General features: G+C 42.0%; 1 protein-coding gene across 3 annotated transcripts in view; it reads left to right on the top strand.

Moving 5' to 3' along the window:
* The window catches only part of LOC139584718 (myocyte-specific enhancer factor 2A-like), a 100,807-nt gene that overhangs the window by 65,527 nt on the left and 8,197 nt on the right, over nucleotides 1–27,083 (top strand). The window contains exons 5-8 of one of the 3 annotated variants that reach the window (XM_071416867.1): nucleotides 12,657–12,791; nucleotides 12,859–12,993; nucleotides 14,987–15,212; nucleotides 22,409–22,593. In XM_071416867.1, the coding sequence (XP_071272968.1) occupies nucleotides 12,657–12,791; nucleotides 12,859–12,993; nucleotides 14,987–15,212; nucleotides 22,409–22,593 (681 nt within the window). The remainder of the gene's footprint in view (nucleotides 1–12,656; nucleotides 12,792–12,858; nucleotides 12,994–14,986; nucleotides 15,213–22,408; nucleotides 22,594–27,083) is intronic. The other 2 variants (XM_071416866.1, XM_071416865.1) reach the window with 2 other exon arrangements.

Here is a 27,083-nt window from a genome sequence, read left to right as displayed (position 1 = left end):
TTAATTTGCTTTCCCCTTCATTTTTATAACCTATGATACATTAAATCATTTCTACCTATGCCTGGTTTGTATAATTATATCCATAGAGGAGGTTTGGTAGAGTACTATGCATGGTGAGATAATATAACTGTAATATTTAGCTGAGTATCTGATAAGCTGTATTGGCAACTTTATCTCAGAAGCCATCTCTGATATATTTGTCGCAACAGGATTCTCTATGGAATTGGTCTGTAGTGAGTAGGATATGAATAGAAGTGTCAATTTCTCCCAATACATTTATACTATAAAGACTGAGGCCGTCAGTGTCTGGGAATGTGCTCTGCAAATGTGACTTGAAATGTAAATGCAAGCGTCAGTCCTGAACATGTATGTTTAGGCATATCTTTAATTTTTTTGTTTTGATTTTGTTCTAATATTCATATTTAGGTAATGGATTTGATTTGAAAAACAAAGAAAAGGGCTATTTACCTATATCTCTGCTGTGTGTATCCAGTTCAGTGCAGGTGCTTGAGTGTTGCTGTGTATTCCAGGAAAGTTGTTTAAAGATGCAATTCAGGATCTTAAGCACTTACAAATTTGTAATATACTGTATCATACAAAATGCAAAAATACAGTGAGCTCCAAAAGTATTGGGACAGTGACAAATGTTTTGGCTCTGTACTCCAGCACTTTGAATTTGATACAATGACTAGGAGGTTAAAGTGCAGTACTTTTTGTACACAATCCCCCCATTTTAGGGGAGCAAAAGTATTGGGTCAAATTCACTCATATGTTTATTAAAGTAGTCAAAAGTGTAGTATTTGGTCCCATATTCCTAGCACACAATGACTACATCAAGCTTGTGACTCTACCAACTTGTTGGATCCATTTTCTGTTTGTTTTGGTTGTGTTTCAGATTATTTTGTGCCCAATAGAAATTAAGGGTAAATAATGTATTGTGTCATTTTGGAGTCACTTTTATTGTAAATAAGAATAGAATGTGTTTCTAAGCACTTCTACAGTAATGTGGATGCTACCATGATTACGGATAGTCCTGAATGAATTTTGAATAATGATGAGTGAGAGTTACAGACGCACAAATATCATATCCCGAAGACATCCTAATAAAATACCAAATACCAATACATGCTAACCTCTCCCTATTACAATAACAGGAGAGGTTAGCATGTCTTGGGGGGTATGCTATTTACGCCCCTGTAACTTAGTCACCAGTTTTGGCTCGTGAGCACTACTTTCAAAACTGCTGTCTGAAATGATACAAAACCTTTGAAGCATCACTTTAACCTGTACAATCAGTCTGCACCATCAAAACAAACACAGTATTCTGAGCAGGCCAATGAGCACAGGCATATATATGCACCTATAAATAAACAAGGAATCACGAATGTATAACTTGAAAGCAGAAATAGCAGCACTGTCTTTGCATAAAAGACAAGATAAAACACTGTGATATACTTTTGTTGATTGTGGTTTTAGGAAATATGCTTGGCACTGCAATTCACCTGAGGCATTTCATCTGCCTCCACATGTGACTAGGGAGGGATACTAATACGTTCAGTCTGATTTACAGTAACACACATTGTACTTTATCACTACATGATGAAAGAATGACACACAAACACTACTCCATTTTACTTCCAGTGTCAAGTTGTTGGTCAGGCTTTGTTGTACAAATGTTTTCTGTCATTCTCTGAAAGAAGCTAAGCTCCTGTTGTCATATATTTTGATATTGTTTGATACATTTTTCAGATTTCTTCTTTGTAGTTCTAGAAAACAGAAGCGTTACCCTTTCGCATGTACTGAGGTGTAGTACACATGTTGGTTGAAAAGCCTTCCTTTGCATCGCTGAGTGAAGGAGTGCTAATGGTTTTGTAGCCAGTCTCCTGCTGGGTTTCAAAGTGCACCTCTTTATAGGACAAGGCCTCCTGTTCCTCTGGGCTTTCACTAGAAACAGGGTCACCACTGTCTTAGGAGTTTTTTTTCTTCCATGAAAAAAACAATAGTGATAATTTTTATGTAAGTCTTTCATAGAACATCCTATTTCAGTCCACATTTATGTAACAAACCGTGAATGGACTATGATTGTCTCTTCTTCCTCACGTTCACTGTGACTTGGTTGCTGTGGAAACCCATGTTAGTGTTTGAGAAAAACAGAGGACATGAACAGTGAAATCTTCCTCAGTTTATCACAACCAGTAGAGTCTCCAATGAAGTGTGAGAGTGTGTGCATGTGTGTGTGTTAGCCATTTGCCCCTGTTCTTCGACAAAGCCTCTGCACTCTTCACTTTGATGCTTGTTACCAGGTTACAGCCAATAGTTTTTTGTTTTCGGGCACATGTCGTGCTTCATTGACGTCAGAGTTTTTTTCCATCCTTCCCTCTCAAGTGTGATACGTATTTTTCATTTCAAAACTAGGTCTTCTTGGAGAGGGTGGAATAAAAGGAGAGAGAACAACAGCCATCGCAGTCCCCGGTAAACATTACTCTCCAATGACACTAATGAGCCATGCTCTAATCTCAAGTGCTGAAGCACTGCACTCGCAGCTTTGTACAAATAACACTCACGCTCATTCACAAAGGAAAAAAGAGAGATGACACATGAGTACATGTTTTTTAGACTGAATGACAAATTACACAGCATTCTGGCTCTTTTTTTATATATAACATTTTCCTTCTGCTGCTCATCTGAGTAGGATTTGTATTATGTTGCTTATTTCTTATGTACTGTGTCCGTAGCTTAGGGAAAGGCTCTGTATGAATGAAAGGTATTACTAGTGTTTCAGTGGTTTATGTCCTCAGACATGTTTGTGATATAACCACTGATGTTTTTGTTGCTGTTAAATACTTTTGTGTTAGAACTGGTTGGTGTGGGTGCAGTTCACTTTTTGAACCCAGTCTTGGGGCAAGTGAGACAGATCCTAACCTGTCCCTAGGTTACCTGGCACCTGGCACGGGGACAGAGCCCGCTGGGCTGGATTACCTGGCTCATCATGGCCTGAGTCTGAGCAACAGCATGAGCAGCAGCATCTTACACAAGCAACACTACACAGACCTGAATATAGAATATAGTATAATGATATAGTATAATATAGTATAGATTGCATTTTGATTGCTGTTACAGTGCTATTTGGGTTGTTAATTGGATTCATACTGACTTTCTTTTTTCCCTTTTTAAAACGTTTGAATTATTTGTGTACTTATTTGGCATTTTACTGCATTGTTGGGAGCTAGTAACATATGCATTCCGCTTATAGCGTTCCGATATAACATCTGCTAAACTGTGTACGTGACCAATAAACTTTGATTTGATTTGAAAAATAAAGCAATCATTTGCACCTTATTACATGTAGACCAACACTTCATTTATGAATCCACAAAGTGAGAAAGATTGAAAACTTCCTGGCAGGAAAAGAAACAAGGCATAGAAAATGACAACATGAGTGTTCAACCTAATTCATTACACATACACTAAACAAAACTATAAATGCAACACACAACAATTTCAAAGATTTTACAGTTCATATAAAGAAAATATTCAATTTAAATAAATAAATGAGGCCCTAATCTATGGATTTCACATGACTGGGCAACGGCGTAGCCACGGGTGGGCCTGGGAGGGAATAGGCCCACCCACTGGGGAGCCAGGCCCAGCCAGTCAGAATTAGCTTTTCCCAACAAAATATATTTATTATAGACAGAAATACTCCTCAGATCCCGCAGGTGAAGAAGTCAGATGTTGAGGTTCTGGCGTGGCGTGGTTACACGTGGTCTGTGGTTGTGAGGCCGGTTGGACGTACGGCCAAATTCTCTAAAACGACATTGGAGTCAGCTTATGGTAGAGAAATGAACATTCAATTCTCTGGCAACAACTCTGGTGGACATTCCTGCAGTCAGCATGCCATTTGCCCACTCCCTCAAAACTTGAGACATCTGTGGCATTGTGTCGTGTGACAAAACTGCACATTATAGAGTGTCCTTTTATTGTCCCGAGTATAAGGTGCACATGTGTAATGATCATGCTGTTTAATCAGCTTCTTGATATGCCACACCAGTCAGGTGGATGGATTATCTTGGCAAAGGAGAAATGCTCACTAACAGGGATGTAAACAAATCTGTGAGAGAAATAAGCTTTTTGTGCATATAGAACATTTTGGGGATTTTCTTTTCAGCTCATGAAACATGGGACCAACACTTTACATGTTGCGTTTATATTTTTGTTCAGTATAAAACAATGCATAATACTTTGCATTGCATTCTAACAAGTCTCACCCCCAGCCCTTTGCTAATGCTAACACCAGAGCTCATCCCTAGGTATCAAACCGTGGCTAATGGAAGATTTCTATGATCCTATTGATTCAACTTGAGATCGTGAGGGAGAAAGCATCTCCAACACTCAAATACATGATTGAATGTAATAACTGTAACACCAGGAATGAAGACCTTTACTAATACAATTCTTTGCTCTCTACCTCATTGTTTTGGCAAATGTTTGTGAATTTCATTTAGCTGACATCATCCCATAAACACTTGAATGATTTCAACATTGCAATGATATATGATTCCTTTGTGTTTTACTTTATTAAAATGTCTTAAGTGATGTATTCTTTAGTTTCTAGAGGCATATGGCACTGATTAACTGGCACAGGCCTACCATGGCGTATGGTAAAACTCTTTGTAAAGCAAGGCCTAACTTGTAATGAAAAGAATTCATTACATGCAGCTCAGTGGCAACATGCAACACCATGTTCAGAGAATAACCACTTCATTATTCTTTCAGGTTCATATAGGAACAGCCAAACTGACAACCTTAACAGACACGTCATAAACGTCAGAATACGTAAAATAGGTCAGACATGAGCTGCCCTAATTTGGTTTGAACTACTTTAATGACAGACATGCCACCATTAGAGCGCCTTGGTGCCCGCTGTGTAGTGCAGAGCTGACATGAGAGACCACAGTGACCAGAATGGACAGAGGAACAACCACGAGCCCACCCCAATGGGTAGTGTGAGACACTCCACCCCACCCCTCCCCTCTGCCCAGGAGCGAGGGCAGAGCAGAGCTACTTGGAAGGGGGGAGGGGGGTTAGCTGGCATCATGCCACCCTCCCTGACTAGCCTGCCTGAGTGAGGAGTGGGTGTCAGGGAGGGAGGAAGGGCTGCTGATTGATGAGGCCAGGTCTGTGGTCTGGGTATAGAGTGTTGCAGAACAGACGTCCTGCTGGCACATCCTGCCCTTTCCCTCCGCTGTGCGCCCCCAGCCCTCCGTGCCCACCCCAGCCCTCCACACCCGCCTTATCGGAACTCCTAATTGTCCTTATGAATATTTTAGAAGTGAGCAGGAATGGGAGTTGAGGGCGGGGGTACGGTTTCAAGGGCTCTGACAGCTAATGATCCACTCTGTGGGTACAGGGAGGGAGAGACGGAGAGAGAGACGGAGACAAAGACAGAGACGGAGACGGAGACAGAGACAGAGACGGAGACGGAGACGGAGACGGAGACGGAGAGAGACAGGGAGAGAGACAGGGAGAGAGACAGGGAGAGAGACAGAGAGAGAGACAGAGAGAGAGACAGACAGGGAGGGAGAGACACGGAGAGAGATGGAGAGAGAGACAGGGAGAGAGACAGGGAGGGAGAGATGGAGAGAGAGACAGGGAGAGAGACCGGGAGAGAGACAGAGAGAGAGACAGACAGAGAGAGAGACAGGGAGGGAGAGACAGAGAGACAGGGAGAGAGACAGAGAGAGAGACCGGGAGAGAGACAGAGAGAGAGACCGGGAGAGAGACAGAGAGAGAGACCGGGAGAGAGACAGAGAGAGAGACAGGGAGAGAGACAGGGAGAGAGACAGGGAGGGAGGGAGGGAGGGAGGGAGGGAGGGGAAAGATGTGAACTTAGTGAATGGTTATTTACTTAAATTGTATACCTTTTTACACCTTTTTATGTTGAATGTAATTTATTTTCATCTAAAATATATCCACATGGTGCTCTATAGATGTCTAGAGCTAGTTGGATGTAATGGAGCGTGTTCGTCTCATTTGTTCCCATTCTTTTAAAGATGTAGATAATGATGACTTTGAGATGCCTTTATCCTCAATTTGGACTTCAATTCCCAGTTGGAAAATTTTTCTGAAAATATCCAAGCCGCTGATTGAAAGTGTGTTCTCTTTGACTGTGGCAACTAATATCTTTGTCACCTCCATCAATCAACAGTCTCTGAGCAGCTGTCTCTCTGAGTTAAAAGTATTGCTCGCTGCAGTGCAATGGATTCTTATTCAATAATATAGCGGCTATATTTATCAAAGTGATAATCTAGCCGGTCAACCACAGTAATTATCTGCTTTATTGTATATTGAGCTGAGACGGAGGCTTTCTCTTCCCTGTCTGCCTCCTTTAGACACACGCAGACCACTGATCAGTTAGGCTCACTCTACTTTTTTACGTCTGCATGTGTTAGTCTTTTTGGTGTGTCAGCTTGGAGCTAACTGTAGTCTCGCCATTGTCCTGTTTTTGGAGGGGATTGGATTACAGACTGTATATTGTTTCCCAAACAGCTGCAGACAGATAATAATAACCAAACAAAATGCAGTTCGTCCCATCCAACTGAGAAGGAGGCCCTGCTGCTGTATTTCCTGTGATTTGAGGAGTCAGACAATGGTCTGACAGAGAGGTCATATCCTGATATCACTTAGATCACTGATATGTGGAATGGTCATGAGATTAAACCAGATATGTCTTGGAATCAAAACCACTTTCCTTATCTAGCCCTCCCTACTTCCCTCCTCCCATACCAGTAACATGACCAGTACCAGGGAGTAGACAGGAAAAGCTTTTAGGGCCCTTGGTAATGGCATACAATACATACAGCCACTAGATAGAGTGCCCACGAGAACAACCAACAGTTCCTTTTCCCCCCTCAAGTGAAATCTACAGCACCAAAGGAAAAATGGGAGCATACTCACACTGAAAGACTTGTCTCTTAAGATGTTATATAAGAGAAATGTATTTGTGAGCAGATGAAAGCCTTGCTATCAGCCGCCTCCCCATGCTGATTCTCAACTGCCTTCACACTCAAAGAGGCCCTTTGATAAGCACATTAGATGGAACGGACTGGACACAATGGTGATGTCATGAGGATTAGCATGCTACCTTGCTTAGTGCGGCAACAGGCACAACAAGCTCATTCACAGCAGTGCAGAATGAGCAGGGTGGGGATGAACGCTACAGAAGCAGAAATAGTTACACTATACATACTTTATATAGACTAGAATACAATAATAATGGCTCTTAAAGTATGATCTTGGAGTATGTTCTGTGTAGCTACCTTTGCACACTGAAAGACACGGGCAGTTCAGCCTCTACCTGCCTTCTCTCCACATTTGAGAAGTTTGTCTTTTATAGCAGCATTTACTGTCTACTTCCAACCTCCCTTTTATTCAGGTACAGTACATGAATAAGTGAAATGTAAAAAGCTCTTGACACAAGTGGGGGGCATTGGAGTGTAATGGTGTTCTATCCAAGGCAGACTGTTTCAGTGAAAGAGGTTCACAAGGAACAGGGAATGTAGGTGGCTTACGCAACAGCTTCACAACAGCCTCAGCTCCACTTTATTTTGAACTCCTGAAATGATGGTGGCTTCAGTTTTGAATGTGTATGGGGCTATGATATAAACTCTGCGGGTGGCGTTAAACTCAGCCAATTGTAAAAAATACCCTGTCAGTCTTTTGAGTGTTACATTCATGTTTATTTTATGTGACATAAACGCTGATCTTTATAGAACACTATACACTATAGATCACTATACTCTATGGTGGGTGAAATGTAATATAATGTAATGTAAAAAATATAAAGATTTTTAAAAAGTACAATTGACACACTGCTCCAAAAACTCATACTCCTGTGTATGTTTGTGTGTTTCAGCTAAATGAACAGTTATTGGCACTATGGAGGAGATGAGTGATGCAGGTACACTAGATGTATGTCGGTTTGGCATACAATACTAAGAATGGAGAGACACATTTCAAGGCCTGAAAAGCAGAAAGCCTGTTCTCTTACTGCTAAATTCACACACTCACTATGATGTCCTGCTGATTTGATGTCAAAATCCCAGACTAACATGTTTGGTGTATAGAGCCACATTTCTATCAATCCAGGTCTGGATGGCTGTGAGAAAATAACTGCTGGCCTGGTTCCCACTGAACTTTATGAGCCTCCACGGGCCTTGTGAACAGATTACACAAGTTCACTCGTCACTACTCTCTGACTGCAGCCCCGTATACAGACAGACCCACCACCCCCACCCAACCTCCATTATAAATGTTGTTGTTGAAAATCTCTCTGTTCAACTGTATTCATACCCCTCCAACTTTTCTTTCTTAATAAGCATAAACCACACAGCTTGACATGACTTTTGAAAATTCGTTTCAGAGCTAGAATTTGAAAAGCAATAGAAGGGACGCTTGTTTTATTTAGGATTTTGTTTACCATACTTCCCACCGGGCAAAAACTGTCTGAATCAACGCTGTTTCCATGTCATTTCAACAACAACAAATAATTGTGATGACATTGTATCAACATAAGATAATTTCATGTTTTTTTCCACCCAACTCTTAACCTAAATGCAGTGACATGGTGAAATGTTTTGTTGATTTCACGTTAGTTGACAACTCAACCAAAAGTAAATCAAAACTATACATTGAAATGCCATCTGTACCCAATGCGTTCAGAGTTGGTTGGTTTTGTTTTCTAGGTTTTGTGTAAGATTTGAATTGCTTTACCAATACTTTGATATATTTATATTATGGAGTAAAATCCTTGGCTGGGGGAATGTTTGATGGCCTTCAGGGTTCCATGTGGCTCCTTCTAAGGCCATGTCGGTGTGAGACTGTTTGTGATTGGCTGGGCCGGGGAACCAGGGCCTGACAGGTGTTTGGTAGAGAGACACCTGTTTGGCCATGTGCTGATTTAGTGATCCATTTACTGGGAGCTGCGGGCAGCGTCTGTGGGACACCCGAAACATGCCAAGTCATTTAAGGAGGAATAACGGCCATGCTGTCCCAGACCTTCACTCTTTAACATGCTCAGCTAGGAGCACCTCGAAGGAAATATTCACTCTTTAGCATGCTCAGCTAGGAGCACCTCGGAGGAAATATTCACTCTTTAGCATGCTCAGCTAGGAGCACCTCGGAGGAAATATTCACTCTTTAGCATGCTCAGCTAGGAGCACCTCGGAGGAAATATTCACTCTTTAGCATGCTCAGCTAGGAGCACCTCGGAGGAAATATTCACTCTTTATCATGCTCAGTTAGGAGCACCTCGGAGGAAATATTCACTCTTTATCATGCTCAGCTAGGAGCACCTCGGAGGAAATATTCACTCTTTAGTATGCTCAGCTAGGAGCACCTCGGAGGAAATATTCACTCTTTAGTATGCTCAGCTAGGAGCACCTCGGAGGAAATATTCACTCTTTAGTATGCTCAGCTAGGAGCACCTCGGAGGAAATATTCACTCTTTAGCATGCTCAGCTAGGAGCACCTCGGAGGAAATATTCACTCTTTAGCATGCTCAGCTAGGAGCACCTCGGAGGAAATATTCACTCTTTAGCATGCTCAGCTAGGAGCACCTCGGAGGAAATATTCACTCTTTAGCATGCTCAGCTAGGAGCACCTCGGAGGAAATATTCACTCTTTAGCATGCTCAGCTAGGAGCACCTCGGAGGAAATATTCACTCTTTAGCATGCTCAGCTAGGAGCACCTCGGAGGAAATATTCACTCTTTCTTAGGCGCGCATGATTATGTCCTCATTTTAAGTGATGTTGCATTTCAGGACATCTCTAATCAGAGTGATCAATATTTACTTATGAATCCATCTCTTATGGACAATGACCTAGATATGAGCACTCGTTGTTAGGCTTTGTGTTGTTTAGTCTCATTGCAACATGTTCCATGGTTTGTTCTGAATGCTGAGTGTCCCTGGCACTGGATGTTTCCACTGGCCCCTCTCTGAGTGATCACGGCCAAGGACCAGAGGGGTGCGGCTGGTTGGAGGCTTGTTGTGGAAGTGCTGCCTGCTGCCCTGCCCATCTCACACAGCCATGGCCGACCAGCCCAAACCAGCTATTCCCATAATGAGCAGGTTGGGACTTTAATTTGCAGGTCCCGATCAGATCTGTGGCAGACTGGTGGAGAAAGTGCATAGTTTCCGTAGTAAACACAGCCTTTACGGGAGCCTAACTAAAGAGCAGCCTTAGTAAACAGGAAATGAACCAGGGAGGTGTTTTTTTTTGGGAGAAGAATGCCCCTGCTCTGTACCACACCAAAAACAAGTGCATCTAACTGCACATTTACACATGTTGTGTATCATTCACAGGGCCGGCTCTAGGCATAAGCGACATAAGCAGTTGGTTAGGGCCCCCGGCCTATAAGGTAACTCAGTTGGAGTCTCAACTGTTGAGAGTTAAAATAGTAGAATACACAAGGTGCAATTTCGACATTTGATTGTGCATCAGCAGTTTTTCTCATGTTATGTTAGTCACTGACAGTCAATCAATTAATTTTTTTTAGATTGTTAAGTTAGTCTAGCCAGCTAACTAAACTTGTACTTGGTCAAATTATCGCCCGGGCACGAAGGGCACTTGCCCAAGGGCCCTGACTTACAGGGGGCCCCCAATGATGTTGTTAGTCAATCTCACTCAGATATCATATTAACAATGCATAAGTCATGGAAAAATGTGTAGAATTGCAGGAAATTAACTATGAAACATATTTTTTTCCTATTCGCCATTCAAAACGGGGGCCACTAAGAAAATTGCCTAGGGCCCCCAAAAGGCTAGGGCCGGCTTTGATCATTCATTACTCATGAGACTTTCTCTCTCTCCTCAGCAACACTGTCAGACAGATATGACTGATGAGATTTAGGTACTTTTCAGAGTTCTCCTGCTTAAGCTTTTATCTTATACACCATTTCATTATGTGCCTAAACTAGAGTAGAGGGTCGTTTGATTCAGTACTGGTCAATTTGCTGGGATCAACTGAGCCTTGGTAGACAGGTACATTGTAACCAAGTTATGTTTCACAACATTTCAAGCCTAGGAAATCCAACAGTAATGTGTCATACAGAGCTCGTCAGCGTGTTGGTAGCTACTGTAAGCAGGGTTGGGTAAGACACGTTGTTAGATAGAGATCAGCCGAGACACCACTGTACTGTCAGAGAGCTGTCAGAAGACGCCAGCTGCTGCTGCAACGACCATGAACACACACACACACACACACACACACACACACACACACACACACACACACACACACACACACACACACACACACACACACACACACACACACACACACACACACACACACACACACACACACACACACACACACACACACACACACACCTCCAGCACCTCCAGGGTGATGGAGACGGAGGCAGAGACTAAGGGCTCATTAGTGTCTTTGGGCCCAACTACACTCCCTCACACTGTGACCTCTCCATCCAGAGGAGTCAGTGGCCTTGCTGTAGACATCCGGCTCAGAGGCAGCCCGGAGACAGGGGAGGTCACAGCTCTGGACCTGCACCAGCCTGCTAGGGGAACCTGAACAACACACATATAAATTAAGCTTGATTTGCTCTGACTGGCTTGATATCACATGCTGTCACGAGCTGTCATCAGCTCATGTAAGCACCGTCATTCAGACTCTTAACGAAGCCAAGAGAACCACTCCTCTGATAGAAAGTTACCACAAACACAACACTGGTTTTATTTCCTTTGTTTTATAGTGTGGGATTCTTTTAAGATGTAAAACTAATCTCATTGGATTTCTATATCACAACACACCACACTGTGTGCTCGTTCCTCTTACAATAATCGCTCCATTTCATGCTCTAATAAGCGTCTTTGACCACATATAATAAACTATTTTATTTGCTACATTACTTAACATTGATAAGATCCTGCGAGTGGCAACCATGCAGAATTAAAGTCTGCAACGGTTTGAACTGCTGCTCTGTGGGATCCTCTTATGCCGGGGTGTCTTCCAGCTGGGTGGCTTATGATAACTGAAAGATAATGAAATATGTATTGAAACACACACATACAGCAAGAGAGAGGGGGAAGATAGAGAGGGAGGGAGATAGGGAGGGAGATAGAGAGGGAGGGAGATAGAGGAGAGAGAAAGGGAGGGGCGAGAGAGACAACGAGAGAGGACAGAGAAAGGGTCAGAGACAGATAAATATTTTGTTTCTCCCGTGCTGAAGGTCTCTAAATGATGAAAGGATAAGGAGTGATATTTCAATTTCTCTGTCATTGTCAACCATTGCATAGGAGTACAGTACTTGTATCGTTCCCAGCTCACACCAGCACACTGGCAGGCCAAAAAATAAGAAATTAATTCAAAATATGTTTTATTATTTATAAATGTACATGCTAGGGCAGGTTTATTATAATGGTTGCATTATGAATAATTAAATTATTCAATAAATTTGCGTCTTGACTTTAATGATGCCTTACATGTTTATATTTTTGACAATGTTCATGTTTTGTTCTGGGAACAGGTTTGTAGGGGATGTATTATAACCTAGCTAGACAGAGAGTCATGTGGTAGTAGACTGAGTTTCCTGCAGTATACATTGTGTGTGAATTGTGCAATTTTATTTCAGAAATTAAGAAACAAAGGCCATAATGACCTGTGTGCCAGTCCTGATCCAGATGACTGTTTTGGGCACAGCCCCCTCATGGACGACCGTTTCGGCAAACTAAGCGAAGAGAGTGATTTAATGTACAAGCGCTGTGGTGTAAGTACTTCCTCCCTCTCCTGCCATTTTGTGTTGATTCCTGTTTTTATGTTGATGTTCACTACAGGCGCTAAACAAGAAAGAACACAGAGGCTGTGATAGCCCGGACCCCGATGCCTCATATGTCCTCACCCCTCACACAGAAGAAAAATATAAAAAAATTAATGAGGAGTTTGATAATATGATGAGAAATCATAAAATCGTAAGTAAATGCAATGTTTTTGCTGCTTGGCTTTGTGGCACAAAAGATTTTGACCTTTTGGTTTTTATTTGTTCTTATTTGTTCATTATCCCCCTGCAACCTCTGTCAACTACTATAAGCAAACATGGACTATTCAAGCATAACCTTTTTTCTGTTCATTGGAAGTGTAATTGTTTATTTTGTTGATTTGTACTGCAAGTTATTTTTTGGCACAGCCTGATAAGATCACATTGTTGTTGATAGGTTTAACCTTTTCAAAGATATTTTGGAATTATCACGTTTCTTCACATTATTTGAAACATTTGAAAACTATATGAAAAGGAAAGTGCATTTTTTTTATTCCAGAGGAGAAGCTTCTTTATTATCAATGTACATTTCCCCCTGGAAAAAAAATGATTCCCATTCTGGCTTAAATATTGACTGGTTCTCTAGCTTTGGTGATTGATGTTTTTTCCCCAAAACCCAATTTTCACCCCCAAGCAGATGTGAAAATTGAATCTCTTTTAGTCCCACAGTGGCCAGATCATGTGACTGGGGAAATAAAAAAATGTTTATCTCCCCTTTGCTCATTGTATGGTCTTTCCTGGTTCCCCATCTCCTAGTGGGGCGTCCTCCATTCACCTGGGCAAATCATACACTCTTAGAAAAAAAGGTGCTATCTAGAACCTAAAATGTTCTTTGGCTGTCCCCATAGGAGAACGCTTTGAAGAACCCTTTTGGGCTCCACGTAGAACACTCTGTGGAAAGGGTTCTTCATGGAACCCAAAAGGGTTCTACCTGGAACCAAACATTGTTCTTCAAAGGGTTCTCCTATGGGGACAGCTGAATAACCCTTTTAGGTTCTAGATAGCACCGTTTTTTCTAAGTGTATGATTTTCTGAAGTGAATGGAGGACGCCCCACTAGGAGATGGGGAACTAGGAGAGACCATACAATAAGCAAAGGGGAGATCTTTTTTAAAGTGTACAGTCCTCCTAAAGTACAACATCAGTGGACTATCACTGTGTATTTTCCAGTCCTTCATCAAGCTACTACCATTACACAGAGCTTTACCTTGAGACAAGAGTGATCTTATTGCGGGTGGCAATCATAGAATCCTGCATAAAGTATAGTGCTTCAACTGTTGTTTTCTCTAATTCTGACATGGAGGGCACCACTGTTTGCAATTAACACACTAATAATATCACTAACTGACTGCCTCACTGGACTATGCTGAATGGAGTGGTCTCACCGTCAACAGTCACTCTCACACACTGTGGATAGTTAGCACTGCACAGACATGGAGTAGAGTAATATTAACGTCAAGTGATTATAACTCGTCATTCTTACTATACGTTTTTATCCAAAATGCTTTCATATTGTTGGAAATTACACAATTACACTATCCTGATTAAAAGAGAAAACGTTGTTTTGCAGTGCTGACTATTACAATGCAAGACTGAACACCTGGTACACAGCACTGCTAATGGGCATGTTTTGGAATATGTAATGTTTTCAGTGATGTGTAATGATTTTATATAGCAAAATGATTGTATTGTGCATTTACAATAACATAGTGTTAATTTATACATTTTTTGCAATATTATTTATAAATATATTATACAAGCTTATGACAGTATCATATGTAGTACAGCAATTTTTCAGATTCCACTTTAAAGCATATTATTCAAGAACGTTATTGTTTAATCCCATTACAAACCAAGGGTATATTTATTTGTGGTCATTTCTTGGCCAATCAGACTAATGTTGTTAATAGAAGTGAATGTGTAAGAGTGTAAGATACACTTTTATAAGCAACCTGGATTAGGAACATGAACACCTTGCCAGCTGCAGTTGGTTTGCCATCAGTTAATAGGACTGCTCTGTTAACCATACCAATATGATTGATGTGGCACCATCACAGATGCCATCTCTGCCGTCTCCTTCCCCCTGTGACCCTCAGCCCAGTGCCAGGTCTTTGATTCTCCCCATGTCTGTGTGTTTCCCTCCTGTAGCCCACAGCGCTGCCCCAGCAGAACTTCTCCATGCATGTGGCAGTGCCAGTCTCCAACCAGAACACCATGTCCTACAACCCAGGAGGCTCCATGAGCAGCCAGGCCCTGGCCCAGGCCACAGCCTCTCTGAGCGACAGTGGGATGCTCTCTCCAGCTCAGGCCTCCTTACACAGGAATGTGGGCTCCAGTGGGGGCCAGCAGAGGCCCCCTAGTCAAGGCAATGCAGGTCAGTACTGTTACATTTCACCGTTTGTTTTCTCTCACTACAACTGACTCTACATCCATGGTGGTAAAGAATCAGATCTTTATCCACCAGTTTCACTCTTGGTCTTCCAGATATAACTTTCTCCATATTTGCCTGATATATGTTTGCAATGGGCCTATTTGCATCTAGTTTATTATGAAAAAAAGTCCCACTTATTTGAAAGGATCTTTCATGACTCAAGCAAATGTCCAGTGGTGTCAGTGAGCTCATGTTACCACTTGTTTACCGCTCTTGTTTATAGTAATAGCTGTATTATTACTCATGTTTGACACCTTTTTAAGACTTGTATTGCTCACAGGAAGTGGGATAACCTAGTAATGTTTTGACACTATAGCTACATCCTCTGTGTTGTGCGGAGTGGTCTGTGCATTCAGCCAGTCCATGCCTCAGCAGGATGCAGAGTTCTGTATGGTAAAAATAGCACTATGCTTGAAGTCCATCTGCATTGGAAATAAGTAATGTATGGCTTTTGTATTCATTTCAGTCACATGAAAAGTGGTAACCACAACTGCAGCATGACCACCTAGCTGGGTAAAATACAAGTTCTCTATTCTCTGGGGAGCCACTGAAACAGCAGGGCAGTCTTTAGCCTTATTGCCATCTCATTCACTCCGTTTACAGCTGAATTCATGTGCACTTTGCCTGTAAAGTACCTACTGTACCCAAACACATACAGTACTGCTGTATACCTATTCAGTGGGTAGATTCACAGGTAAATAATATTCTGCTGTTCAGTTCCTTGTACTAGGTTATTACCTTAATATGTATACAAAAGCAAGGCTACTGGCTGGTGGTGTTGTGGTCAGAGTACTAAAGTGTGGACCTGAACATGTCCCTTTACAAACTATGGAATACTGGCATTGTTGCCTTAAAGAAAACACTTTGACTTAGGGCCATTCCTTGACAACTTTGACTTGGATGACTGCACAAAGAAAGGACAGGGCCAATGGCCCACTCGTCATAGAACCAGAGAGAATGCATTCCCTCTCACTGATAGCTCCCAGTAGTGGTAGAAGTGATGGAAGTATGCTGTTGCATGTTGTTTCCATGTATTCCACTATTAAATCCTAAACATTTCCAGACACCTCATATTATGCTCTACGGCAGTGGATAACTGAGAGAATGACCCCAGCCTCTTTGGAGGGATTGAGTGCAGCTCTTCCCTGATCCCTGTGGCTCCCAGCTGAAGGATACAGATGGTTAATAATATAATTTTGTGCATCTCATTAGGTGGCATGCTGGGTAGGACAGACCTGGCAGTGCCAGCGTGGCGTGAGCCCCAGCCCAGCGGGTACAGTAGGTCCTCCAGGAGGAACTCATTAGGTCTCTGTGGCTCTGCCCAATAGGCCCTCACCTCACTGTCTGTGGCTCCGCCCAATAGGCACTGTCTGTGGCTCTGCCCAATAGGCCCTCACCTCACTGTCTGTGGCTCTGCCCAATAGGCCCTCACCTCACTGTCTGTATACATGTACATGTGCCTGCGACATGGTCATCGACGGCTTTTGTCAGATTCTTGGTCATTTATTGCATGCGAGTGGACTGTATTTGTTGTCTGTCTGTGAGTATTTGGAACATTGAAGGCAGTTAGTTAACATGGTCTTCATATCCATGTTCTAGTGATGGTACACTGTTCTTACTGTATAGCAAGACAGCCAAGCTGAGTGTCTGTTCTGTTCTGTCCTCAGTACCCTGACAGAGATGCTGTATGTTCAGTATATTATTCAGACTGCAGCTAGACAGGTTGGTGTAGTGATTGCATCCAAAGCTCCAAAAGTCAGTCCAAAGGGACAGATCTTTTTTGCCAATGTGTTCCAAAGAAGAGGCGTAGATGGTTGAGTACAGTAACAGAGGAAAATGGCAGCAGCTGCTAATGTCTGGCCAACCGCTATGGTGACACACAATCAAACCACCAAGGACACCAGGAAGGTCACACGTCCATCTGTTCCTCCTGGATAGTAACAGATCAAGACTGCCTCTTGTTCTCAATCGGCTGCTCACTTTGTGTCGCTCCAAACATGTTTGTGGTACAAGTTTTGTTTGGGGTTTAGGGATAACAGCAGTCACTATATATTTTCTTAGGACTATCCTTTCATTGTGAACTTGTTTGTGCCTGAAAGGGTTAACATATTAAAAGGTAGGGTTCAGGCGGCAGATTCTCTTTGGAAGGTAAATAAACACAGTATTTCCTTTAAGACTGACACCTCCATCCCACCCTCCCTCCTCTAGTTTCCTTCCCTCTATTGACAGGTGCATCTGTTTTTCCCAGTACCATGGCAGCCCTTATAAGGCTGGAGAGAGCCTGCAAGATGCCTAGGCCAGCAGAACCCTGGAGGTATTCCGGCCATGACATCCCTCTAAGTCCTCTGTACACAATGACCGGACAGCCTGTCATGACTGCTATGTGCTGTGTGAGAGGCAGAGGCAGGTGGACGTTAACCCTCTACCTACCAGACAGGCCACTGTGTCTCATATGATACAGTATTATGATAGTAGTGAAAATACATTATGGAATCAACAGAAGCTATATTTAAAGCTATAGATTATACATTTAATTATGTCCTGCTTTGTGAGCCTAGATATGCTGGGTATAAGTTTGAGTCTGTGGTTGGTGAGGTGATTCGATGCTTTCAGTCAGGGCTGAGTGAAATATTTGGTCTTTGGCAGTGCTCGGAGTCCTGTCCCTGTGCTGGGTAAGCGGTAAGGTTGTGGGGTGCTGTGCCGCCCCCATGCCAAGGGAGGGGTGTCAGCCGTTGGCACAATGGCAGGAGACTGCAGCTGTTGTTTGTACCAAACTGGGTAGAACAGCAGACACAGACTGCTTGGAAGAGAAACCTCTCTCTCTCCAGTGCTGCTGTCAGATGGCCATTCCTTACATAGCTCTGATTTTTCACAAGCAGCAGCTATTGGGAGAGGAGAGGCCTTTTGCACCAGTTCTGTCTTGTTGCTCGCTCTCTTTTCTCCTCCGGTGGTGTGGCTTGATATCGCCACTAAGAGGGGCTTACAAGCACGGAGAGTGTCCTGGGAAATGCTCCGGGTCGCTGATTAAGCCTAGGGAATGGCAGCACTGATCCAAACCCTAATCTCATCTGATATGCCAGCACTTGTCCTCAGAAAGAAAACTCTTTCTTCATATTGACGTACACCGGCAAAGTGCAAATGAATCATTTTGTCCATGGACATGACATGGCATGTCATTGCACCTTAGCTTTTCTCTCTTCCACATTGTGGAAGCATATGAACTGTAGCTTGAAAGCTTTTTGGAGCCGTTTTCATAGTTTCCTTTCTGCAGCAGTGTGAAGGAGGTCTTTACCACATGTGATATGAGTTGACTATATGTGTTCATTAAGAATGAACATGAGTCTGGTTTCAATCTGAGATCATAACAGGATTTGGCAGCTGACAAACTAACACATGAAAGTGTGTTTCTGTTAATACACCACATCTTACGTTGAGCAGAAATTAGATTTTCATACAGTCATTTCACTCCTAGAACATTACAGGCACCTCGGGTAAATGAGGCTCTGCAGAGGGGTGATGTTAATTTAGCACATGAGTTGCATAAAAGCCAGTGTTTAAGATTAAATAAGGGGGAAGGGCTCACCTATTCTTCCTGCAGTCTTAGGAAAAAAAGGCACCTAAAAGAGTTATTTGGATGTCCCCATTGGAGAACCCTTTGAAGAACCTTGTTGGTTCCAGGTAGAAAGGCCCATTTGCTTCCAAGTAGCACCCTTTTTGGTTCCAGTGAGAACCCTTTTTGGTTCCATGTAGAGCCCTTTCTACAGAGGGTTATAAGGGTTCTCCTATGGGGATAGCCGAATAACCCTTTTGGAACCCTTTCTTCTAAGTGTGGAGAGGTCTCACAGTGGCTCAGTCCCAGTGCTCTGCAGACATGAATCATGATAAATAAGGAGAGTGGAGAGCAGTGGGCTCCACATGATAGTCTGGGACCAAGTGATCATGACATAAGCCTAGTGAGGGTCAGAATATTCACTCACAACATACAGTATTCTGGTTTTGCAGGCAAATTGTTGTAGCTGTATTTTAATTCTGTATTTTCAGAGAGCAGTTTTTGATAGCAATTATTTTTCAATTGTTCTGTCTAAAATGAGCCATCTGTTTTGGCTCTCGTTCAAATACCTAAACCTTGGCTCACGAGAAGGCTATGAACTTCTTATGCTTTGCTCAAACATAAATGATATGGATGTAATTAAAGCAACTCTGTGATATCATTTTTTACACCTAATTAGCAATCCAATGTGGAATTCTTTGTGTGATACAGTCACACTCCTCGATGCATTAGAGATGCTTTGCACACAGTTTCACTCTTTCCATGCTCTCTCTCACTCTGTTGAGCATTAAGAATGAGAGCTTGTCAGAATGTTAGGGGATGTGACTCTTCTCTCTCTTATGCAATATGCCTGCAAGCTGTGCAGATTCCTTCATTAATACTGGAGAGTTACAGGCTCTTAAAGAGCGATTGCAAGGGCTGTTTGTGTGTCAAAAAGAGTCTATCTGAACATATTATTCCTCTATTTCTTGAGAACCGTGGAAGCCGTTGTTCCCAGTGGATCACCACTTCCAGTGTGTGTTTCTTCCATTAAGAAAGCATTCTAAACTGTATTTGTTTTTATACTGAAGGGCCCTCCAAGTGGAATATGGATTTCTTGGAACAACCAACTAGTGAGTGAGTGACTGCACTGCAGTCTCACAAACTGTGGCCCTGCTCTCTGTTTCCTGAGCCAAAACAATACCAGAGCACCCGCTAAAGAGTTTCTATCCAGGCTCATTAATGGACGCTATTATTAGAATTTGCTCTCTTTTCCACTTAATCTATTAGAAGCTCTTGATTCACATCCATTAATCTTTTCTCATTCATGTATGCATATTCTCTTCCCTCACTGAGACTCAAGTTCCTCTGGTGTTCGCCTAATGACAGTCAGGTCTGGTCAGTTCTGCATCACTTGCTCTTCAATGCATTCTAGTGAAAGCACAATTTAGTCAACAGAGTTTATTTTGTCTTACGTTCAGATGAAAACTAAATGTTTGAGTGGTACATACAGCCTCTTATGTAATCCTGCTCCCACGGTGGGCGGTGTTAATTATTTACAACAAAGAGTATATTTATTTACCCAAACACAGAAACTAAACATTCTACATGTTCTAGGTTCATTCACTGATGATTTGATGGCAGAAGAACTATTCTGGTTCAGATAACACACAGAAAACAAATCTGCAAAGATGTTTCTGCCAAAAGGCTTGTGTGATATGTACTGTAAGGCAGAAATAGTTGTTTTGTCTTGTAATGGTGCCCGTTTTAGTGACTGTTTTAAATGGATACTGGCTTCAATTATGTCTAAGTCTTTTGCTAATCAGCAATTTCAGGCATTATGCTCTGCACAAATGTACTGTACAATTCTGCATGTTGCTTTTGTGCACAACTGGCTGTAGGCTATGTACAACTAGCTTCAAGGAGCATGTTTTTTCTCCATTACGCCATAGTTACTGCCTGAAATGCCTACACATTCACGTTTGTGAAACAACAGATTTTCATTTTGAACTGATTCCCTGTGATGATACCATAGGCCTCGGATGATTATCAGAGCTGTGTTGCTGCACCTTTTACAGTCAGGACCCTCCCCCTCCCAAACACCAGCCCAGATATTGCCTCGCTTGATTTGCCCACCCACCCCCACAACTTTTTCTGAGTAGAGCCGAGAAGAGAAGAAACCTCTGTGTGGAAATACACAACCAGGGTTTTGTCTTATCAGAAAATAATACATCTTTCTCAGAAACAAAGAATTATAAGTTAGACAGATTTATCACATTTTTGATAGTGAAGATACCTTCTTTGCAACTGTTGTTGACCCATGTGGTGCTCGTCCTCCAATGAACCTATATTTATGTTAAAATATTCAATTTTTTTTTGTTATAAGCAATAGCAGTGTCTCCTATTTGTAGGGTTTGGGTAATTTACATAGCTAATTATATGCGTGCACCTTAGTTTTACTGCAGTATAAGATGAAAGCGAGTGCTGGGGGCGATAGTAGCTTGCGTTGCATATGCTGTTGATTCAGCTGTGACATACCATTGTATGTCTCATAACTGTTTATTGTGGCCGTGTATTGTGGGGGTTCTTATCTGTAGCTAGAGAGGTGATTGTTCCATTATGTCACTAGGTCCTGCTTATCCTGCAGCCTGCTTGTGTTTCACTGGGCTCTATACAACACAATGGAGTGCTCAGTTACTTGTTGAAGTGTGACACTGATCTGTTGATGAAATACTAGATAGCATTGATTCTTTCATCCCTCTGTTTCTCATTATTTTCCAGATTCTGATATCCATTTTTTCAATGTTCTGATTCATCAGAATGATTATAGCTGAATAATGCATCAAAAAGAGATATAAACTGCTAGTGCATTTGCAAATACTCTCACATTGATTTCATAGCATAGCATGTCATTGCATATATAGCTCACTTCAGCCCCAGTCCAGGCATTGTGCGACATGTACTGTACTGGTCCTTCTCCTGATCAGCTCTGAGATGGTGTCATTGCCCTGTGCCTGCTTTCACTTTGTTTTAGAACAGTTGCCACAGGAAGTGACTCTGGGTGGGGGGTAAACCAGCAGCCTTATGACTCATTGTTCTGTAAATCTACCATTAGAGTAAAGAAAAAATGACAGTCCACACATACGTATATAGTACTACGAATACAGTACAATCAGTACATAGATAGTCTTGCATACTGTAGCTTGACATAGTATTCTCATATTGTCACACCAAAAAAGTACCATAACAATCCTTAGCAAACAGTTTTACCCAACTGTAATGGATTGCTATTCCCACCTTCAACAGCAGTCACAGTACATTTGTTAAGTGAATTGCTCCTCATCCCAGGATACAAGGAGTTGACTTTGATATCGTCACTCACAGCAGGAATGAAAGGCTCATCAATTCTGAAATGGACGTTGTATTTTGGTAAATGTGCAGGATAATTATCTGAGACTATTAAAACTTCCCAGAGGGTTGGGAACACTTAACGTTGCGTGCCGTGGCAAGCTATGCAGCTTTGAAATGGTGCGTTGGAGATTTGGCAGATGACTGTTGTTGTAGTGTCTCACAGTCCCATGACGGCTTCTGTCTCTGTCTCTCTCTGCAGGGAACGGCTTTGTCAACCCTAGGGGCTCTCCGGGACTCCTGGGCGCAACCAGCGGGAACGGCCTGGGGAAAGTCATGCCCACCAAGTCTCCACCGCCCCCTGGAGGGAACATGGGGATGGGCAACCGCAAGCCAGACCTGAGAGTGCTGATCCCCCCGTCTAGCAAAGGCATGATGCCCCCACTGGTGAGTAGCCTACAGTCCCCACTCCTCACTGCACATGAGCTGACTGGTAGAACACTGTGTGTATCTACCTCGGGGCTGCACCGATTTTGGCTTCTTTGTCCCTCACATGTGTGCAACAGAGGGAGTTTTATTTTCCCCCTCACAGGATTGTGATGGTATTATTGTGGTATAGTGTGCAATGTTGGAAATGTTTTGGAGCAAGAGAAATGGTCCTCCTTGCTTGAGGATATCAGTGCTGTCTGAGAACCTCGTGCTTCATTCCTGGTGGGACAGGTTTACTTGCAGCCTAGATTCACTTATTACATCAACATCAATCAGCGAGCTGCATTTGTTCTCATGCTGCATTTTTATTTGATCACCTACAGGAGCTAGATTCTGGACGGTGACAAGAACACAAACAGCACAGCAGCTAGCTAGGCTATACTGTATCTCTGAGGCCCAGGGGCCACATTTATAACCGTTGCGTACATTTTACAAAAATATTGTGTTGGCAGAATGTTTTCTTTTGCAGTGACATTTGCTGTATATGACCATTTCTGAAACAATTAGAAATTGTTGTGGACTTGTAAACAGATCGTTTGAATTCAATACTGTTTTGCATTTACTTTTTCCCGAACCTAAAAATGCGCTGTCCGCGAATTCTGAAACATTGTCTATTTGGGAAAAAATGTAAACTACAATAGGCCTACTTACAGTGGTAGTCTACACATTTCAATGCGGAAGATCAACTGTCTGTTCACCTGTTCAATTCTACTGTAAGTTATAAACCGCGCTCCCTTTTGGATGCATAGAGTAAAAACGATTGAAATTATAATAGCCTATCTAATAGGCCCAATTATATGAGAGACGCACATGGTCATTTTTTGTACGGCTACTTTGGTAATATGAACTCATCGTGGCCAGAGAAAGTGAGGAATTTATGCTGCAATGGTTATGATGTATATAAATAAAATACTGTCTACTCAAGAAATTTCACATTACAGTATTCAGACATCAAACGTCAATGGAAAAGGTGAGCCGTCTGTTCTACCATTAAGTTAAACTGCGCTTCGGATTTTTGTTATGAATAAGAGTGTCATCATACAGTATATTCCCCATTTGCACATAGGGTAGTTTTTCCTTCTTGCAATGCAATACCTCAACCACTAGAAACTGTGTAGTCCTACATATGGTCTAAAGATTGCGGGACGATAAGCACATTCTCAAGTCAAGTTACATTTTTATAAATGCGAACATTTGCGTGTTTTTGAGCATATTCTGTGCGTACACAACATTTATAATTGAGGCCCCAGGTGCCTTAACAGTTACTCAATTATAAATATTGAAATTAGAGGCCCTCTCTAATTCTGATAATGAATGTGCAGAGAGCTCTGACCACATTGAGCATCTGAGGCTGCACTACACTGCCATGGCCATAAATCTAAATGGGAAGAAAAGGTTTCAGACATTAACCAGTCAATGACTCTTTCCAACCTACAGTACATGTTGCTGGAGCTCTCAGCAATGGGAGTTCCTCCAAGACACTTGTATGGTAAATATACCTGAGGTTACCATGGCGTGGGTACCCCTGATAATTGTTAGGAATTGTTAGGTTAGATTACTTGTTGGTTATTACTGCATTGTCGGAACTAGAAGCACAAGCATTTCGCTACACTCACATTAACATCTGCTAACCATGTGTATGTGACAAATACAATTTGATTTGATTTGATTTGATACATCTACCAGCCTGGAGAAAGGGATCAACATGTGTGTGTTACCATGCCAACATATGGAAGTGGTAGAGCTCCCAAACCAAACCACAGAGCTTCCAGTGTTGGGGAGTAGTGAACTACATATAGTCCTTTAACTACATTTGCAGTAGCTTGGTGGTAGTTGAACTAAATTCAAATCTAGGTAGTGTTTTCAGTAGTTAATTACTGTTTTGCCATGTAGCGGTGTAGCTAACTACTGGAACTACACAATACTTTTTTAAAGTAACTTTAGTTAAACTTTTTTTCCGTAGGGGTGGCATTAGTGTAGCTTAACTTCTTTCAGTGTGAAGTAATTGGTAACTTGGTAAACTATCTTCTCAGAGTAGCTTCCACAACACAGAGATTCACACATCACAAGGACAAAGCAATTAAGGCTGCGTTTAGACAGGCGGCCCAATTCTGATATTTTTTCCACTAATTGGTCTTTTGACCAATCACATCAGATCTTTTCACATCAGATCTTTTTCCGAGCTGATCTGATTGGTCAAAAGACCAATTAGTGAAATAAGGATCATAATTGGGCTGCCTGTCTAAACGCAGCCTTAGTGTTCGTTATTAGAACTATTGAGCAGGATTACAATGTTTCAGACAGAGAGATTCTAGAAGTCCTGAATATGTCAGTAGTATTGAGACAAAAGGGAAGGCCTGCTCGGCTCTGCTCTGTCAGTGTAAACGCAGCGTTCCAGATGGGTTAAGGCAGCGTTGTGGGCTGGCAGGTCTTCAGACAGCCTGTCATTAGGCCATAATGGTATTAAATTAATCACATCTCAGTGTGACAGAGTGGGGATGAAGGCTTAATCAGGGGCCCAGAGTGTGAGCCAGATAATATCTTGTCGCCCTTGTCGTGTCTTCCTGCTGCTATTGATTGAGTGTGGGTATTATTAAGACAGTCCTGGCCAGGGCACAGTCAGTCCCTCAGCACAGGGAAGAAGGAAGAGGGGCTTCCAGTTAGCCTCTTGTCTAGCAGAACAGTAGGCCTCACATACAGAGACTCCTATAATCTACTAGGTGAAACAAAATGTGCAATATGCAGGTATCAATGTATTACATTGACTTGCACCTCATTGACTACTCTACTTTATAGATAGCTACACATATTTGATGACATTACAGTTTGCATTGAGTTGACCTAACTAGTCAGTTTTAGTTTCTTGAACTCAGTTTTATTTAAAGTAAGTGGAGAGCCTTCCAAATGAGTCAAGCTATAGCCTCAGGATTGATGATGTAATTAGATGGATGCATGAGAGGTTAAGCACTTATTCAATGTGAGTCCAAGTCATTAAGTGTGTTTGCTGACTTAAACCATTCTTGCTAGTGTCTTTAATAATTGACTCTAAAGTTGACCCATTTTGGTTTTACACCAGTAACTTTCTGAGTAGCAAATAGTTATGGGTTCAAAAACGATAGGTCTTACTCTGAAATGGTCACAAACCCAAACTAAAGTGTTATAACATGGGCATTTAGTAGGCACTTTTATCCAAAGCATTGTACAGTATTTCCTTTGACAAAGACATTGCATTTGACAAAGAAGGTTTTGCAAGGTAACATGAATAGCAGAGGACAGAGTGAATATTTAAGTCTAGAGGGCAGGCACGTCTAGATGACTTTTACTCGTGGAATACAATCAGGCAATTAGGACTTTGGATTTCAACATCAAAAGGGTGACTGTAGAAGCCATCCTGACCTTCTCTTGTAACCCTGCCTCTCTTCTTCTCTTCTGTTGAGAGCAGTCGGAGGAGGAGGAAATAGATTTGGTGAGTTTTGAGAAAAATGGCTGAATGAACACACTTTCAATTTCATCGTAACAACAACAAGAGGCAAATAGATCAGTAATAACATGTTCAGGAGTGAAGGCTGTTCTTGAACTGTAGATTTGAATACCTTGAGTTTATTGAATTTATTTGATTGAATGGATTTTCTTTTTATAAAGACTAAATTGAGAATTGAAGAACAGCGTCAGTGTTTCACTGCATGTTATGAACCTGGCAAGATGCCTCAACCTGTCTAATGTCCTGTGCCCCACAACACCGCCACTCCATGTGCACCGCCACTCCCATGTGTTGTTCAGGGAATGCTTGAATGTTTATGTTTGTTTGTGAGTGAGCACACGATGCACACATTCACTAGAACTGTTAGACAGATCATTATCACTCCTGCGTCTTGTTACTTCAAGAAAGTAGTTTGGATACACATCGTTACATACAGGGGAAGTGGGAAGTTTACATACATTTAGGTTGGAGTCATTAAAACTCGTTTTTCAACCACTCCACAAATGTCTTGTTAACAAACTACGTTTACATACACTAAGTTGACTGTGCCTTTAAACAGCTTGGAAAATTCCAGAAAATGATGTCATAGCTTTAGAAGCTTCTGATAGGCTAATTGACATCATTTGAGTCAATTGGAGGTGTACCTGTGGATGTATTTCAAGATCTACCTTCAAACTCAGTGCCTCTTTGCTTGACATCATGGGAAAATCAAAAGATATCAGCCAAGACCTCAGAAAAAGATTGTAGACCTCCACAAGTCTGGTTCATCCTTGGGAGCGATTTCTAAACGCCTGAAGGTACCACGTTCATCTGTACAAACAATTGTACGCAAGTATAAACACCATGGGACCACGCAGCCGTCATAACGCTCAGTAAGGCGACGTGTTCTGTCTCCTTGAGATGAACGTACTTTGGTGTGAAAAGTGCAAATCAATCCCAGAACAACAGCAAAGGACCTTGTGAGGAT

This window comes from Salvelinus alpinus, chromosome 9 (genome assembly GCF_045679555.1).
Source record: "Salvelinus alpinus chromosome 9, SLU_Salpinus.1, whole genome shotgun sequence".
In the NCBI taxonomy this organism is placed as follows: Eukaryota; Metazoa; Chordata; class Actinopteri; order Salmoniformes; family Salmonidae; genus Salvelinus; species Salvelinus alpinus.
This window is presented reverse-complemented; position numbering and strand designations above follow the sequence as displayed.